The sequence below is a fragment of the Triticum aestivum genome, chromosome 6A, assembly GCF_018294505.1.
Source record: "Triticum aestivum cultivar Chinese Spring chromosome 6A, IWGSC CS RefSeq v2.1, whole genome shotgun sequence".
NCBI classification, from domain to species: domain Eukaryota; kingdom Viridiplantae; phylum Streptophyta; class Magnoliopsida; order Poales; family Poaceae; genus Triticum; species Triticum aestivum.
This window is the reverse complement of record NC_057809.1, coordinates 616,288,461-616,306,139: the sequence shown is the minus strand read 5'-3', so window position 1 is coordinate 616,306,139 and position 17,679 is coordinate 616,288,461. Positions and strand designations below refer to the sequence as shown.

Below are 17,679 nucleotides of genomic sequence, written 5' to 3'. Positions count from 1 at the left end.
CCAGGTTTCACTAGCACAAGTACCTGTCAGTTGTCATTTGCTTGGAAACATATATTCATGGCCCCCATCCTAGAAGCAACAGGAAGAAGTCCAAGATTCTTGTTTGCAACCCCACACTTGGTCACTGCAGCCAGTTGTTGTCTTCTATTATCTTGAGCATTTTTGGACCCTACAATTTTTGGACTGCCACCTCCATTAATTAGCAAGGCATATACTTCAGTGCTAATGTAACTTAGCTATGGACATGGGTAACCATCTCCCCCTCCTCCTCCTCACCCTCACTGTTGTTGTTAACTTCCATGCATATATGCACACTGCCAGGAGTGACGAACTCATATTCAATGGCTTCTCCAAAACAAATCTGAAGCTGAGTGGCCAAGCGTCTATGGTAGGCCGTGCTATAAGGCTCACCGGTGGCATCACCCTGACAGAAGGGGATGCTTTCTACAGCAGACCCCTCGATTTCAGTAGCAACTCCGGTGGTAGTGGGGCCTCCTTCTCAACAACTTTCGTGTTCGCCATCAACTCTGACACCACTGAAGCTCCTGGCATGGTGCTCTCTTCCACCATGGAGTTGCAACCTCTGCACAACAACTCATTGGTTCAGGGCCAGCTGGGTTTCGCTGATGTAGGAGGTAACAGCACCAACTCACGTGAGCAATACTTATTTATAGTCGAGCTCAAGTACATGTACAATGGCCGTGTGGTGATCGATGTCAAAAACTTAGTCTCTGTTAACCATACCACCAGCTCATACAGGGCCTCCAACAATATATTCAAAAGCACCAAACTTAGCAGTGCCAACCCGATGCAAGTGTGGATACACTATAATGGCACTGAGCAAAAGCTAAATGTCACCTTAGAAGAATTCAGTGATCAAATCGAACGGTCTAAACCACTGAGCCTGCCACAGTTATCGTCCCCTGTCAATCTCTCACCTTTGCTGTCAAACTCTAAGCATGTATATGCTGGGTTCTCTGCTGCAAATGGGAAAACAAATTGCAGCCAATATGTTATTGGATGGAGTTTCATGAAAAATGGACAAGCTTCACCACTAAACCCCTTTGATCTCTCTCGAGTCCTGCCAAATCCTCCTGTAGAAGAGCATCACAAAAAGCAAATCCAACTCCTACCCATGGTTCCCATTGTCACTTTGCTTCCCATTGTCTTGGTTCTTCTTGTGCTTATTTTTTCCTACGATGTCAAGTCATGGTTGAAGAAAACACTTGCACACGAAAAATGGGAAATTGACAGTGGGGTGTTGCAATCTTTCACGTACAAAGATCTATTTATTGCCACCAGCGGGTTCAACAAAAAGGCGCTCCTAGGAAAAGGAGGATTTGGGAAGGTCTACAAGGGTGTGCTGGGTGTCCCTAAGGAGACCATTGCAATCAAGAGGGTTTCTCCAGAATCAAAGCAGGGGATGAAAGAGTTCATGGCTGAAATCGCCATTCTTGGTCACCTTCGCCACCGTAACCTTGTCCAATTGATTGGCTACTGCCGCCACAGGCAGGAGCTTCTTTTGGTCTATGACTATATGCCCAACGGATGCCTTGATACATATTTGCATAAAAAGGATAAGCCAACTCTGGGCTGGGATCAAAGGCTTCACATCATCAAAGGGGTTGCGGCTGGCCTTGTATACTTGCATGAGGATTGGGAGCAGGTTGTTATCCATCGAGATATTAAGGTGAGCAATGTGCTCCTTGATGATGGAATGAATGGAAGACTAGGTGATTTCGGCCTTGCAAGGTTGCACGGACATGAAGCCGACGCCCATACCACGCGTGTGGCAGGTACCTGGGGTTACATTGCTCCTGAGCTGGCTAGGCTCGGGAAGGCAACCAAGGCAACAGATGTGTATGCATTTGGCATATTCCTGATGGAAATTGCATGTGGAAGACGGCCACTTGAGGCGAATGCCCATGGTGAACCTCTGGTGCTAGCAGACCGGGTGCTCAACACATGGCAAACTGGTTCACTCATTAATGCCATGGACACAAGGTTAGAACAAGACCATGTCACTGAAGAGGTAGAGTTGGTGCTAAAACTTGGACTTCTATGCTCACACTCGCTCCCCAAGGAAAGGCCATGTATGCGACTCGTAATGCAGTACCTGGAAAGCAATGCAACGCTCCCAAATTTCCCACCAAGTTTTTTCACTGCTAATTCAAGCAAGGATGAAGGATTTGAAGACCAGGTTGTGCCCCCTCCCTCGGTGGCAACATTTATCACAGGACTTTCTGGAGGAATATGAAAGAGGTGGTGCCCGGTGAGAATGGTGATCAGAATTCAGTGTCTCCATCAAACTTCGTGCCACAACAAGATTTTCATGGCAAAGGAGGATGCCATTTATGAGACTCAATATCACCACTCAGCAGAATGTACTTCTACAATGAGCTTCAATGTATGGAGTAATAATTAGAGACAATATGTACCATAAATCCATATCTAGAGCAAGCTTGTGATGCTCTCTAAGAGGAAGATGTTCTATGTATGTTATTTTAGTTCATGCATGCTTCTTCGCTTTCACTATATTGTGTATCAAAATGCCGCAAGCTCTTATGTTGAATCATAAACAGAGCTGTTACAGGACAAATTCCAAAAGGGTAAGTGTGGGTGACTGGTGGGTGAGGGCGTGGTGATTTGCGGCCATCCGTTGTAGCCGCATTCGCAAATGACATAATTTGGAGTTAACCAGCCCCTTCTGTTTTACTGATTGCTTCAGAAACTAATACTGTTGGGGAACGTAATAATTTCAAAAAAAAATCTACGCACACGCAAGATCATGGTGATGCATAGCAACGAGAGGGGAGAGTGTTGTCTACGTACCAACGCAGACCGACTGCCGAAGCGATCACACAAAGTAGAGGAAGTAGTCGTACGTCTTCCCGATCCGACCGATCCAAGCACCGTTACTCCGGCACCTCCGAGTTCTTAGCACACGTTCAGCTCGATGACGATCCTCAGGCTCCGATCCAGCAAAGCGTCGAGGAAGAGTTCCGTCAGCACGACGGCGTGGTGACAATCTTGATGTACTACCGACGCAGGGCTTCGCCTAAGCACTACAACGGTATGATCGAGGTGGAATTTGGTGGCAGGGGGCACCGCACACGGCTAAGGAACGATCTCACGGATCAACTTGTGTGTCTAGAGGTGCCCCCTGCCCCCATATATAAAGGTTTCAAGGGGAGGGGCTGGCCGGCCAAGGTGGGAGGCGCAGGAGGAGTCCTACTCCTACCGGGAGTAGGACTCCCCCCTCCAATCCTAGTCCAACTAGGTTTCCTCAAGTGGGAAAGAGAGGGGGGTTGGCCGGCCACCTTCCCTAGTCCTAATAGGACTAGGGGAAGGGGGGAGGCGCGCAGCCCATGGGGCAGCCCTTTCACCTTTCCACTAAGGCCCATGTTGGCCCATTTGGCTCCCGGGGGGTTCCGGTAACCCTCCCGGTAATCCGGTAAAATCCCGATTTCACCCGGAACACTTCCGATGTCCAAACATAGGCTTCCAATATATCAATCTTTACGTCTCGACCATTTCGAGACTCCTCGTCATGTCCGTGATCACATCCGGGACTCCGAACAACCTTCGGTACATCAAAATGCATAAACTCATAATAACTGTCATCGTAACGTTAAGCGTGCGGACCCTACGGTTCGAGAACAATGTAGACATGACCGAGACACGTCTCTGGTCAATAACCAATAGCAGGACCTGGATGCCCATATTGGCTCCTACATATTCTACGAAGATCTTTATCGGTCAGACCGCATAACAACATACGTTGTTCCCTTTGTCATCGGTATGTTACTTGCCCGAGATTCGATCGTCGGTATCCAATACCTAGTTCAATCTTGTTACTGTCAAGTCTCTTTACTCGTTCCGTAATACATCATCTCACAACTAACATCTTAGTTATAATGCTTGCAAGGCTTATGTGATGTGTATTACCGAGAGGGCCCAGAGATACCTCTCCGATACTCGGAGTGACAAACCCTAATCTCGAAATACGCCAACCCAACATCTACCATTGGAGACACCTGTAGTACTCCTTTATAATCACCCAGTTACGTTGTGATGTTTGGTAGTACCCAAAGTGTTCCTCCGGTAAACGGGAGTTGCATAATCTTATAGTTATAGGACATGTATAAGTCATGAAGAAAGCAATAGCAACATACTAAACGATCGGGTGCTAAGCTAATGGAATGGGTCATGTCAATCAGATCATTCAACTAATGATGTGACCTCGTTAATCAAATAACAACTCTTTGTTCATGGTTAGGAAACATAACCATCTTTGATTAACGAGCTAGTCTAGTAGAGGCATACTAGTGACACTCTGTTTGTCTATGTATTCACACATGTATTATGTTTCCGGTTAATACAATTCTAGCATGAATAATAAACATTTATCATGAAATAAGGAAATAAATAATAACTTTATTATTGCCTCTAGGGCATATTTCCTTCAGTCTCCCACTTGCACTAGAGTCAATAATCTAGATCACATCACCATGTGATTAACATCGATAGTTCACATCATCATGTGATTAACACCCATAGTTCACATCGTCATGTGACCAACACTCAAAGGGTTTACTAGATTCGGTAATCTAGTTCACATCGCTATGTGATTAACACCCAAAGAGTACTAAGGTGTGATCATGTTTTGCTTGTGAGAGAATCTTAGTCAACGGTCTTTCACATTCAGATCCGTTATGTATTTTGCAACTTTCTATGTCTACAATGCTCTGCACGGAGCTACTCTAGCTAATTGCTCCCACTTTCAATATGTATCTAGATCGAGACTTAGAGTCATCCAGATCAGTGTCAAAACTTGCATCGACGTAACATTTTACGACGAACCTTTTTGTCACGTCCATAATCGAGAAACATATCCTTATTTCACGAAGGATAATTCTGACCGCTGTCCAGTGATCTACTCCTAGATCACTATTGTACTCCCTTGCCAAATCAGTGCAGGGTATATAATAGATCTGGTATACAACATGACATACTTTATAGAACCTATGGCCAAGGCATAGGGAATGACTTTCATTCTCTTTCTATCTTCTGCCGTGGTCGGGCTTTGAGTCTTACTCAACTTTACACCTTGTAATACAGGCAAGAACTCTTTCTTTGACTGCTCCATTTTGAACTACTTCAAAATCTTGTCAAGGTATGTACTCATTGAAAAAAAACTTATCAAGCGTCTTGATCTATCTCTATAGATCTTGAAGCTCAATATGTAAGCAGCTTTACCGAAGTCTTTCTTTGAAAAACTCCTTTCAAACACTCCTTTATGCTTTACAGAATAATTCTACATTATTTCCGATCAACAATATGTCATTCACATATACTTATCAGAAATGCTGTAATGCTCCCACTCACTTTCTTGTAAATACAGGCTTCACCGCAAGTCTGTATAAAACTATATGCTTTGATCAACTCATCAAAGCGTATATTCCAACTCCGAGATGCTTGCACCAGTCCACAGATGGATCGCTGGAGCTTGCACATTTTGTTAGCACCTTTCGGATTGACAAAACCTTCTGTTGCATCATATACAACTCTTCTTTAATAAATCCATTAAGGAATGCAGTTTTGTTTATCCATTTGCCAGATTTCATAAAATGCGGCAATTACTAACATGATTCGGACAGACTCAAGCATAGATACGAGTGAGAAGCTCTCATCGTAGTCAACACCTTGAACTTGTCGAAAACCTTCTTCGACAATTCTAGCTTTGTAGATAGTAACACTACTATCAGCGTCCGTCTTCCTCTTGAAGATCCATTTATTCTCAATTGCTTGCCGATTATCGGGCAAGTCAACCAAAGTCCAAACTTTGTTCTCATACTTGGATCATATCTCAGATTTCATGGCCTCAAACCATTTCGCGGAATCTGGGCTCATCATCGCTTCCTCATAGTTCGTAGGTTCGTCATGGTCAAGTAACATGACCTCCAGAACAGGATTACCGTACCACTCTGGTGCGGATCTCACTCTGGTTTACCTACGAGATTCGGTAGTAACTTGATCTGAAGTTACATGATCATCATCATTAGCTTCCTCACTAATTGGTGTAGTAGTCACAAGAACAGATTTTTGTGATGAACTACTTTCCAATAAGGTAGAAGGTACAATTACCTTATCAAGTTTTCTACTTTCCTCCCACTCACTTCTTTCGAGAGAAACTCCTTCTCCAGAAAGTTTCCGAATTTAGCAACAAAAGTCTTGCCTTCGGATCTGTGATAGCAGGTGTACCCAACATTTTTCTTTAGGGTATCCTATGAAGACACACTTTTACGATTTGGGTTTGAGCTTATCAGGATGAAACTTTTTCACATAAGCATCACAAGCCCAAACTTTAAAGAAAACGACAACTTTGGTTTCTTTCCAAACCACAGTTCATAATGGGTCGTCTCAACGGATTTAGATGGTGCCCTTTTAACGTGAATGCAGCTGTCTCTAATGCATAACCCCAAAACGATAGTGGTAGATCGGTAAGATACATCATAGATTGCACTATATCCAATAAAGTATGGTTATGACGTTCGGACACACCATTACATTGTGGTGTTCCAGGTGGCATGAGTAGTGAAACTATTTCACATTGTTTTTAACTGAAGACCAAACTCGTAACTCAAATATTTGTCTCCGCGATCAGATCGTAGAAACTTTATTTTCTTGTCACGATGATTTCCCACTTCACTCTAAAATTCTTTGAACTTTTCAAATGTTTCAGACTTATGTTTCATCAAGCAGATATACCCATATCTGCTCAAATCATCTGTGAAGATCAGAAAATAATGATACCTGTTGCGTGCCTCAATATTTATTGGACCACATACATCAGTATGCATGATTTCCAACAAATCTGTTGCTCGCTCCATTGTTCCGAAGAACGGAGTTTTAGTCATCTTGCCCATGAGGCATGGTTCGCAAGCATCAACTGATTCATAATCAAGTGATTCCAAAAGCCCATCAGTGTGGAGTTTCTTCATGCGCTTTACACCAATATGACCAAAACGGCAGTGCCACAAATAAGTTGCACTTATCATTATTAACTTTGCATCTTTTGGTTTCAATATTATGAATATGTGTATCACTACGATCGAGATCCAACGAACTATTTTCATTGGGTGTGTAACCATATAAGGTTTTATTCATGTAAACAGAACAACAATTTATTCTCTTACTTAAATGAATAACCGTATTACAATAAATATGATCAAATCATATTCATGCTCAACGCAAAAACCAAATAACACTTATTTAAGTTCAACACTAATCCTGAAAGTATAGGGGAGTGTGCGATGATGATCATATCAATCTTGGAACCACTTCCAACACACATCGTCACTTCACCCTTAACTAGTCTCTGTTCATTCTGCAACTCCCGTTTCGAGTTACTACTCTTAGCAACTGAACTAGCATCAAATACTGAGGGGTTGCTATAAACACTAGTAAAGTACACATCAATAACATGTATATCAAATATACTTATGTTCACTTTGCCATCCTTCTTATCCGCCAATCACTTGGGGTAGTTCCGCTTCCAGTGACCAGTCCCTTTGCAGTATAAGCACTTAGTCTCAGGCTTAGGATCAGACTTGGGCTTCTTCACTTGAGCAGCAACTTGCTTGCCGTTCTTCTTGAAGTTCCCCTTCTTCCCTTTGCCCTTTTCTTGAAACTAGTGGTCTTGTCAACCATCAACACTTGATGTTTTTCTTGATTTCTACCTTCGTTGATTTCATCATCACGAAGAGCTTGGGAGTTGTATCCGTTATCCCTTGCATATCATAGTTCATCACGAAGTTCTACTAACTTGGTGATGGTGACTAGAGAATTCTGTCAATCACTATCTTATCTGGAAGATTAACTCCCACTTGATTCAAGCGATTGTAGTACCCAGACAATCTGAGCACATGCTCACTAGTTGAGCAATTCTCCTCCATCTTTTAGCTATAGAACTTGTTGGAGACTTTATATCTCTCAACTCGGGTATTTGCTTGAAATATTAACTTCAACTCCTGGAACATCTCATATGGTCCATGACGTTCAAAATGTCTTTGAATTCCCGATTCTAAGCCATTAAGCATGGTGCACTAAACTATCAAGTAGTCATCATATTGAGCTAGCCAAACGTTCATAACGTCTGCATCTGCTCCTGCAATAGGTCTGTCACCTAGCGATGCATCAAGGACATATTTTTTCTGTGCAGCAATGAGGATAAACCTCAGATCACGGATCCAATCCGCATCATTGCTACTAACATCTTTCAACACAATTTTTCTCTAGGAACATATCAAAATAAACGCAGGGAAGCAACAACGCGAGCTATTGATCTACAACATGATTTGCAAAATACTACCAGGACTAAGTTCATGATAAATTTAAGTTCAATTTAATCATATTACTTAAGAACTCCCACTTAGATAGATATCCCTCTAATCCTCTAAGTGATCACGTGATCCAAATCAACTAAACCATAACCGATCATCACGTGAGATGGAGTAGTTTTCAATGGTGAACATCGTTATGTTGATCATATCTACTATATGATTCACGCTCGACCTTTCGGTCTCCGTGTTCCGAGGCCATATCTGCATATGCTAGGCTCATCAAGTTTAACCTGAGTATTCTGCGTGTGCAAAACTGGCTTGCACCCGTTGTAGATGGACGTAGAGCTTATCACACCCGATCATCACGTGGTGTCTGGGCACAACGAACTTTGGCAACGGTGCATACTCAGGGAGAACACTTCTTGATAATTTAGTGAGAGATCATCTTATAATGCTACCGTCAAACAAAGCAAGATAAGATGCATAAAAGGATAAACATCACATGCAATCAATATAAGTGATATGATATGGCCATCATCATCTTGTGCTTGTGATCTCCATCTCCGAAGCACCGTCATGATCACCATCGTCACCGACGCGACACCTTGATCTCCATCGTAGCATCGTTGTCGTCTCGCCAATCTTATGCTTCCACGACTATCACTACCGCTTAGTAATAAAGTAAAGCATTACATCGCGATTGCATTGCATACAATAAAGCGACAACCATATGGCTCCTGCCAGTTGCCGATAACTTGGTTACAAAACATGATCATCTCATACAATAAAATCAGCATCATGCCTTGACCATATCACATCACAACATGCCCTACAAAAACAAGTTAGACGTCCTCTACTTTGTTGTTGCAAGTTTTACGTGGCTGCTACGGGCTTAAGCAAGAACTCATCTCACCTACGCATCAAAACCACAACGATAGTTTGTCAAATAGACTCCGTTTTAACCTTCTCAAGGACCGGGCGTAGCCATACTTGGTTCAACTAAAGTTGGAGAGACAGTCTTCCGCAAGCCATCTATGTGCAAAGCACGTCGAGGGAACCGGTCTCGCGTAAGAGTACGCGTAAGGTTGGTCCGGATCGTCTCGTCCAACAATACCGCCGAACCAAAGTATGACATGCTGGTAGGCAGTATGACTTGTATCGCCCACAACTCACTTGTGTTCTACTCGTGCAAATAACATCAAACCATAAAACCTAGGCTCGGATGCCACTGTTGGGGAACGTAGTAATTTCAAAACATTTCCTACGCACACGCAAGATCATGGTGATGCATAGCAACGAGAGGGGAGAGTGTTGTCTACGTACCAACGCAGACCGACTACGGAAGCGATCACACAAAGTAGAGGAAGTAGTCGTACGTCTTCCCGATCCGACCGATCCAAGCACCGTTACTCTGGCACCTCCGAGTTCTTAGCACACGTTCAGCTCGATGACGATCCTCGGGCTCCGATCCAGCAAAGCGTCGAGGAAGAGTTCCGTCAGCACGACGGCGTGGTGACGATCTTGATGTACTACCGACGCAGGGCTTCGCCTAAGCACTACAACGGTATGATCGAGGTGGAATTTGGTGGCAGGGGGCACCGCACACGGCTAAGGAACGATCTCACGGATCAACTTGTGTGTCTAGAGGTGCCCCCTGCCCCCGTATATAAAGGTTTCAAGGGGAGGGGCTGGCCGGCCAAGGTGGGAGGCGCAGGAGGAGTCCTACTCCTACCGGGAGTAGGACTCCCCCCTCCAATCCTAGTCCAACTAGGTTTCCTCAAGTGGGAAAGAGAGGGGGGTTGGCCGGCCACCTTCCCTAGTCCTAATAGGACTAGGGGAAGGGGGGAGGCGCGCAGCCCATGGGGCAGCCCTTTCACCTTTCCACTAAGGCCCATGTTGGCCCATTTGGCTCCCGGGGGGTTCCGGTAACCCTCCCGGTAATCCGGTAAAATCCCGATTTCACCCGGAACACTTCCGATGTCCAAACATAGGCTTCCAATATATCAATCTTTACGTCTCGACCATTTCGAGACTCCTCGTCATGTCCGTGATCACATCCGGAACTCCGAACAACCTTCGGTACATCAAAATGCATAAACTCATAATAACTGTCATCGTAACGTTAAGCGTGCGGACCCTACGGTTCGAGAACAATGTAGACATGACCGAGACACGTCTCTGGTCAATAACCAATAGCGGGACCTGGATGCCCATATTGGCTCCTACATATTCTACAAAGATCTTTATCAGTCAGACCGCATAACAACATACGTTGTTCCCTTTGTCATCGGTATGTTACTTGCCCGAGATTCGATCGTCGGTATCCAATACCTAGTTCAATCTCGTTACTGGCAAGTCTCTTTACTCGTTCCGTAATACATCATCTCACAACTAACATCTTAGTTATAATGCTTGCAAGGCTTATGTGATGTGTATTACCGAGAGGGCCCAGAGATACCTCTCCGACACTCGGAGTGACAAACCCTAATCTCGAAATACGCCAACCCAACATCTACCATTGGAGACACCTGTAGTACTCCTTTATAATCACCCAGTTACGTTGTGATGTTTGGTAGTACCACAGTGTTCCTCCGGTAAACGGCAGTTGCATAATCTTATAGTTATAGGAACATGTATAAGTCATGAAGAAAGCAATAGCAACATACTAAACGATCGGGTGCTAAGCTAATGGAATGGGTCATGTCAATCAGATCATTCAACTAATGATGTGACCTCGTTAATCAAATAACAACTCTTTGTTCATGGTTAGGAAACATAACCATCTTTGATTAACGAGCTAGTCTAGTAGAGGCATACTAGTGACACTCTGTTTGTCTATGTATTCACACATGTATTATGTTTCCGGTTAATACAATTCTAGCATTAATAATAAACATTTATCATGAAATAAGGAAATAAATAATAACTTTATTATTGCCTCTAGGGCATATTTCCTTCAAATACACTCTAGTCCTAATCATATGGGACGACTCAACATGATCCAGAAGATGGATCATAAACTTTCTCACTAGAAACAACTCTGTCAGAACTTAATTTTACGAAGTAAATCATCTACTTAGATAAAGATGACTAAACGGATAAGGAGTGGTGTACTTGTGACGCTGAGTTGCTATGTTCAGAACTTCGTCAGCTATAGGAGCCGCAGTATTCTGAAAGTTTCTGGCTGCAGCTATGTGTTGCTGAAATGTAATAAGGTCGATGTATGTTTTGAATTTCAGACCAAACCCATGGGGGGCTGCACGTTGTGTTATCAATTTCCTGTAAACTGCGAAATAACATGCTACCATAACATCCTCTAGTTTTGTCTGTGGCACTGAGTCGCTATGTTCAGAATCTTGTCAGTTGTAGGAGCTGCAGTGTTTGGATAAGCTTCCGGCTGCAGCTGTGTGTTGCTGTGTAATAAGGTTGTTATTAAGGACAGTAAAAATGAGCCTAAACCCAGCCATCACAGCGATTTGAGTTTTTTTTTGAAATGAAAGGGGTTTCCCCCCGCCCCAACTTTTATTGAAAGCCAAGGCAAAACCAACAACCGCCAGGACTGTTCAACAACACTCGGCAACAGCCAAAAGGTAGCTGCCACAGACATAACCCAAACAAGGCCGATCTACCCTATTACATCAGGAGTTTTAATAGAACCAGGTCCAGGGACTAGATGCATAACTGGTAAAAGCAAACGCCCTAGCTATGGAGCCAGTTCCCCTCCTACTTTATTCCTTCTTCATCTCCAGGCGATTCTAAGCAACTCCCCCTTTCGGTAGTCCAGCAACCTTAAGCACCGAAGAAGTAGAGCACCCTGAGCTTCTGAGCATAAGATTTTCCACTGCCTGACCGTAGCTCCCAGCAGATTCAAGACACAGTGAATATTTCGCCATCTTCGCCCTGGAAAACAAAGTCATTGCGCAAGCGCCATAAGCTCCACAAGGTAGCAACCGTAACTATATTCAAAGCTTTACAATGTTTTCGTTTCTTCCAAAAGGAAGATAACACAGTAAAAGAAACAGGAATGTCAATTGAAAAGGATTCAGCCACAAAGGCCCAGACCTGCCTAGCAACAATGCAGTCAAAAAACAAGTGTTGAATAGTTTCTAGTTCATCACAAAAAACACATGTCTTATCTTCAACATGTCTGCGTTTGGCCAAATTGTCTCTAGTTAAACTCTTATTGTAGTATATTAGCCAAAGGAATACATGGATATTAGGTGGAACTTTAATTTTCCAGATGTCATCTTTGATCACAGAAACGATCCCTCCAAAATTGATTAGCTTATAAAAAGACCTAACTGAATATTTACCAGAAGGGTCCAGCCTCCAGACAGGTTGATTTGGTATATTGGACAGCACCACTTGTTTCATAATATTCACCAGATCCTCCCATCTGGTCAAAGTTTCCCCATTCACACATCTCCTGAAAGTTAACCTGAGTTCACCCTCAGCCCACACTTGGGCCAGAGTAGCATCTTGTTGTTGACAGATGTCAAACAGGTCCCAAAAGGCAGTTTTCAGGTAAGCGATTTGAGTTTTAGGCCGTCCAATTTCGCGATCTAAGAGATTCTGGCCGTCAGATCTCGTGGTAACACAATCTAACCCGCACTCTGTTCAATCTGGCCCAGCTGTCCTGTGGGCTGCTGCTCCAGAGACCGAAACGAAGTCCTCTGGTGCACTGCGCCTTCCAGGCCCATTCCAGCGCAAAAGAACTCCAGTACTGGGCTTCCAAGCACGTCCTCCACTCCCGATTCGGTTGTGTGAAAAAAAGTCTCGATTCCAGCGCAGTGGGAGCGACCGCACCGAATCCATCCACCCTGGGTTGTAGGAGCAGAGAAAAGGCAATTCATCCGGCCTGTCCCGAATGGAGACGCGGTCGAATCCATCGAGTCCGGATTCCAGGCGCTCAAAGATCCAATTCATCCGGTCCGGATTTGAGCCGCACAGACGAGCCGCCGCTTCCGTCGATTCGGTCCACCTGAGGTGCGTGATGGACCGAGGCAAGTACATCTGTGCGCTGAGATCGACCGGAGGAGCAGGATCCGGGTCCAGACGTTGCAGTCCAGAGCTGAAGCGAAGAGGCGGTCCGAGTCCTGCCGATGCAGTTGAGAGCTCAAGCGACGAGGCACACGATGCGGCTAAAGAAAGTTGGGGACGAGGGCGATAATGGCAGATGCCTCGTCTGCATGAAATGGCTCTGCTCTCTCTTGAATCTTGCAATCATGGCCTATTCATGCCTGGTAATGTTACAATCATTTCCTATGGTCAGTGCTACTATATAATGCTTCACCTCTACACTCGGCATCAACATCTTATTCAGCATCATGCTCAGGTATCTTTCCTGTAAATTGCATGAAAAAATTACATTGTCCTCATATCCTCTGAAAGAAAATATCCTCATATCCTCTCATGTCGTACAGGTGATCTTGGTCGATTGATTTGAGTAGATTCTGGAGCTTCGTACTGTCAAGTTTTTTTCTCAACAGTTCATCATCTGAAATGGCTTTTGGACAGGTAACCTCCCGAAGAAAATGCGTTCGATCGCTGCCATATGAAAGGTCGACGGGGTTGACTGGCTCGATCCAGCCGAGCGCGATGCAGGCGACGCGCAGATCCTGGGATACAACCGACGCACGCGATCTGTCTACGAGGGGGTCCATCTGACGCGTGTGATCCTTTGGGATTTGAAGAAAGGCAATTAGTCTTCAGTTTCTAGAGTCGTTCATGGTGGATGATGTATGCCCGTCGTTGACGGCGATTAGTGAAGGTGGGTGTCTTTCTATTTTCCAACCTGTGTTGTAATGTACTCCCTTCATTCCTAAATATAAGTCTTTGTAGAGATTTCACTATAGACCACATACAGATGTATCTAGATGCATTTTAGAGTATAGATTCACTCATTTTGCTCCGTATATGGCCCATAGTGAAATTTCTCCAAAGACTTAGGAACGGAGGGAGTATAATATAAGCTCCCTCGCTTGTCCCTCTCAATGACCGTCCTTACTCCTTTTCTACTGAATCACTGTCTTACCCTGGCAGCACAGTTCTCGGCTAGGTCGGCCTCTGTCTTTGTTTTGCCCCTTTTCTGTACTATCCCTTCTTCCACCCATGTTAATATCTTTCCATTCCTATTCCGTGCAGGTGGTGACTGTTGTTTCACGCTGGTGAGGAGATATTGCACAAAGCTTAAGTGACCGAAATCCACCCCTCAGTCAGATTGGGACATCTAAAATACCTACCAATCAGGTAAAACCTTGTACATAAGGGTACAATGAACACTTTATTTGTCAATAGAATTCTTGATCAACTACTACTGTGTTGTTGATGCTTGATTTCTTTTTTCAAGATTTTGCTTCAGTTTAGGTCAAACATCAATTGGTTTCAGGGTAATCTCTATTCTTATCAGCTTTACGTATTACAGCAAAATATGTACTCTAGATTAGGATGTCGTCATGAAATCATTTATCTGAACACAACAAAGATGAGTTAGAAGTTGGGGATAGAGAAATAGTACAAGAATGCAATTTATCGTGTAGGGCTGCATCGGCATATTGTAAAAAAAAATGAAACATGTGAGACTACAAGCAGATGTAGTCCATTTTTATGATACACCAAATATGTATGTAGTATATTGTTCATGTCAGGAACATAAGAGAGAAGATTGTAATTATGGACAGAGGAGAGGAATAAATGGGAGCAGGTGGAGTGGAATTTGAGTAGGTGGTGGAGCAGAATTTGAGTAGGTGTCGAGTTTATTAGCTCTGGCCATTTGATCAGATATACTAAATGGGGCCTTATGTAGAATGAATGTTAGCTACAGGAGCACATCTCTCTGTATGGAGTGAATTCGATTGAGAAGCTGAACCTGTACATTATCTCTGTCTTTGTACTTGGTCCTTGTTCTATTTGATAGTCGACTTTACAGGTAATGCAAAGCTTGCAATTTTGCCATTTAAGAATTCATGCTATTTCTATTTTTGCAGCGAACACAATGGAATACATGTGGCAGTTGCTGACCAGACTTGAGTCTAACAAATGAGCAGTACCTATGACCGCATCCGCGTAGGATGAACATGATGTATACCCCAAAAATTGTTGACCTGTTAAGTATATTTTCCTGGCGTGGATGCTAAAGTCCGAGCAGGGAAACCAAAAGCTACTGCAGCTACTTGACTGCAAGATGCAGTTTGGTTGTGCATGACGCATGCTGCTAGAGCTATGAGATGAGTTTGACTCCACTAAGCTTTGTTTGATAAATAGTGTTAAGTCCCCTCTTGGGTTGCACACATTATTACTTTGCCTTCGTGGGGAAACTGATTGTATGAATGGATCGGTTAATTTTACTAAGGTTAGTGCCAGTAAGTTGAATTGTTTCTATATAGAAAATGAAATGTTAGTGCCATTGTTCTATGTCTTATTGGATTCCAGTAAGTTGAATCAGTTTGGATAAAATTAAAATTTAAGCGACATGTAATTTGCACAATATGGATGCTCGTATTCCTCATTTTCTATTCAATTAAAATCAGTGTAGGTTCATTATGTTATGATCTGAATCTTGATGTGTTGTACAATAGTATAAGTGTAACGTCTGATCTTTAGAAAATGCTTAATGCAGGAATGGTTGAAAGTATACAAATATATTGTCAATGAAGTAAAGAGAGCCCAATAAACCCAAAAGAAGGGAGTATTCTTGTACAAAATCATACTATTGCCAACCTTCTTAACATCTAATACATTCCTAGGAGCATAATAATCAACTTAAAATATTTGTTCCACCAATAACTAACATGCTCGTAAAAAAATAAACAGGCACAAACGCACACACCGTCAGTTAAATTTCGGGTCAAACAACATGATTCATAGCTTTGAGCATGTTAAATATAATGTGTGATTATATGATGATTAAATTAGTACATTTAGATATAATTGCATCAATCACTAATATTATAATGTCAAAATTGATGGGCGCAGCAACGCCCTCTCACGAATTAGGCATTCCTGGCCGTTTGATTTCGTTTATTAAACGTCCCTGGCCGTCGATATGAAGTTTAGCGCGAACTGAGCCTGAAGTCGCATGGGCAGCTACTCCGATAGCTATTTTGGACACCTGTGGTTAATTGGGCCAATTTGCCTCGGCCCAAGGAAGGGAAGGCCCACTCATACAAGTGCTCCCGTTCCTCAACACAGGAAAGAATCAGGGTCGTCGAGACTTGAGAGGATGCGTCGCGCCGTCGGAAGAGAGAGGATGTGGCGGCCGCTCGATTCAGGCGAAGTGGGCCACGCGGGCGACCTGCGGTAGGATCAAGCCTATGTGCGCCCATCGCGTGTGGATCCAGCGGAAGCGGGGCAGCCTACGCGCGCTCAGCTCGCGAGGGATCGCGTGAAAGCGCCGGATGCGGGTGGTGATGGCGCCTTATCTCCTAGAAACTGCTCCACCCGGCCTGTGGTTCTTAATATTTTAGTTTTTAAGCAGGCATTCATGCTGGGTCCGACGTATCATCTACTACACACTTCAGTTATATATGCTTTCTCCCCTGCCCCTCTTCGCTCATCCTCTATACTCCAGCAGCACAACAGCTTCAGCATCATGGTCGGGTAGGTTTCCCTGTATTTCTATTGATGTATAATATGATTCATTATTGCACCAAGCAATTACACTGACCATGTAGTGCTCGTTTTTCTACTGTACAAATGTTATTGGGATAGTTTCAGCGATCTCAAATCTCTTGAAGGTTCGGCTGCCTGCTCGAGCCCAGGATTCTGAAAAGAGTAAGCTCAACAGATATTGAGTCACTCTCCTACCTATTAATTCAATGATACATGCACTTGGATGTTGTACTATGGGGCCACCATGCAACTCCCTTTCAGACTGATGATCTGTATGACCGTGGCCAGAGACAGCCCATCATAATACTTTTTGGTTGGTACTCTCATGAAAAGCTACCTAGGTATGCTTCCACCTGTAAACATGTGTAAACAACTCTGTTTCACATTACACAAAATTCTGACACCGTTCAAATAATATAGGGCGTTCAACAATAAGTTGCAGCAATGCTGCAAAGATTTATATTCAACCCTGATATCTCGGAAAAGATAGAACAGTGTGACTGGTAAACTTCTTTTACTGATACATACATCCTTGATATTAATCTGGTGCAGGGTTCCTTTCTTGACAGCTATGCCATAAGAAAGATTGCAAGGATATAAATCTGGTGCAGGGTTTATATAAATTCGGTGATATAAATCTTTTTAACGAACTACCATGTACACATAACAGCAAATATACATCTACTTGTACTGATACGTACATTCTTGGTAAGTTTACATACAG

The 17,679-nt window shown here is 43.5% G+C and overlaps 1 protein-coding gene and 1 long non-coding RNA gene across 2 annotated transcripts; both read left to right on the top strand.

Annotated features, from left to right (window-relative positions):
* The first annotated feature begins 107 nt into the window (after window positions 1-107).
* On the top strand, window positions 108-2,414 carry LOC123131428 (L-type lectin-domain containing receptor kinase SIT2-like). Its single transcript, XM_044551110.1, has one exon. It carries the CDS (start codon window positions 239-241, stop codon window positions 2,255-2,257), a length of 2,019 nt encoding a protein of 672 aa, XP_044407045.1. The 5' UTR covers window positions 108-238; the 3' UTR covers window positions 2,258-2,414.
* A 10,703-nt stretch (window positions 2,415-13,117) lies between these two features.
* Window positions 13,118-15,837, top strand: LOC123131427 (uncharacterized). The gene is made up of 3 exons (XR_006464170.1): window positions 13,118-14,115; window positions 14,490-14,594; window positions 15,332-15,837. It is a non-coding gene; the product is annotated as an uncharacterized lncRNA (long non-coding RNA).
* Window positions 15,838-17,679: the final 1,842 nt, after the last annotated feature.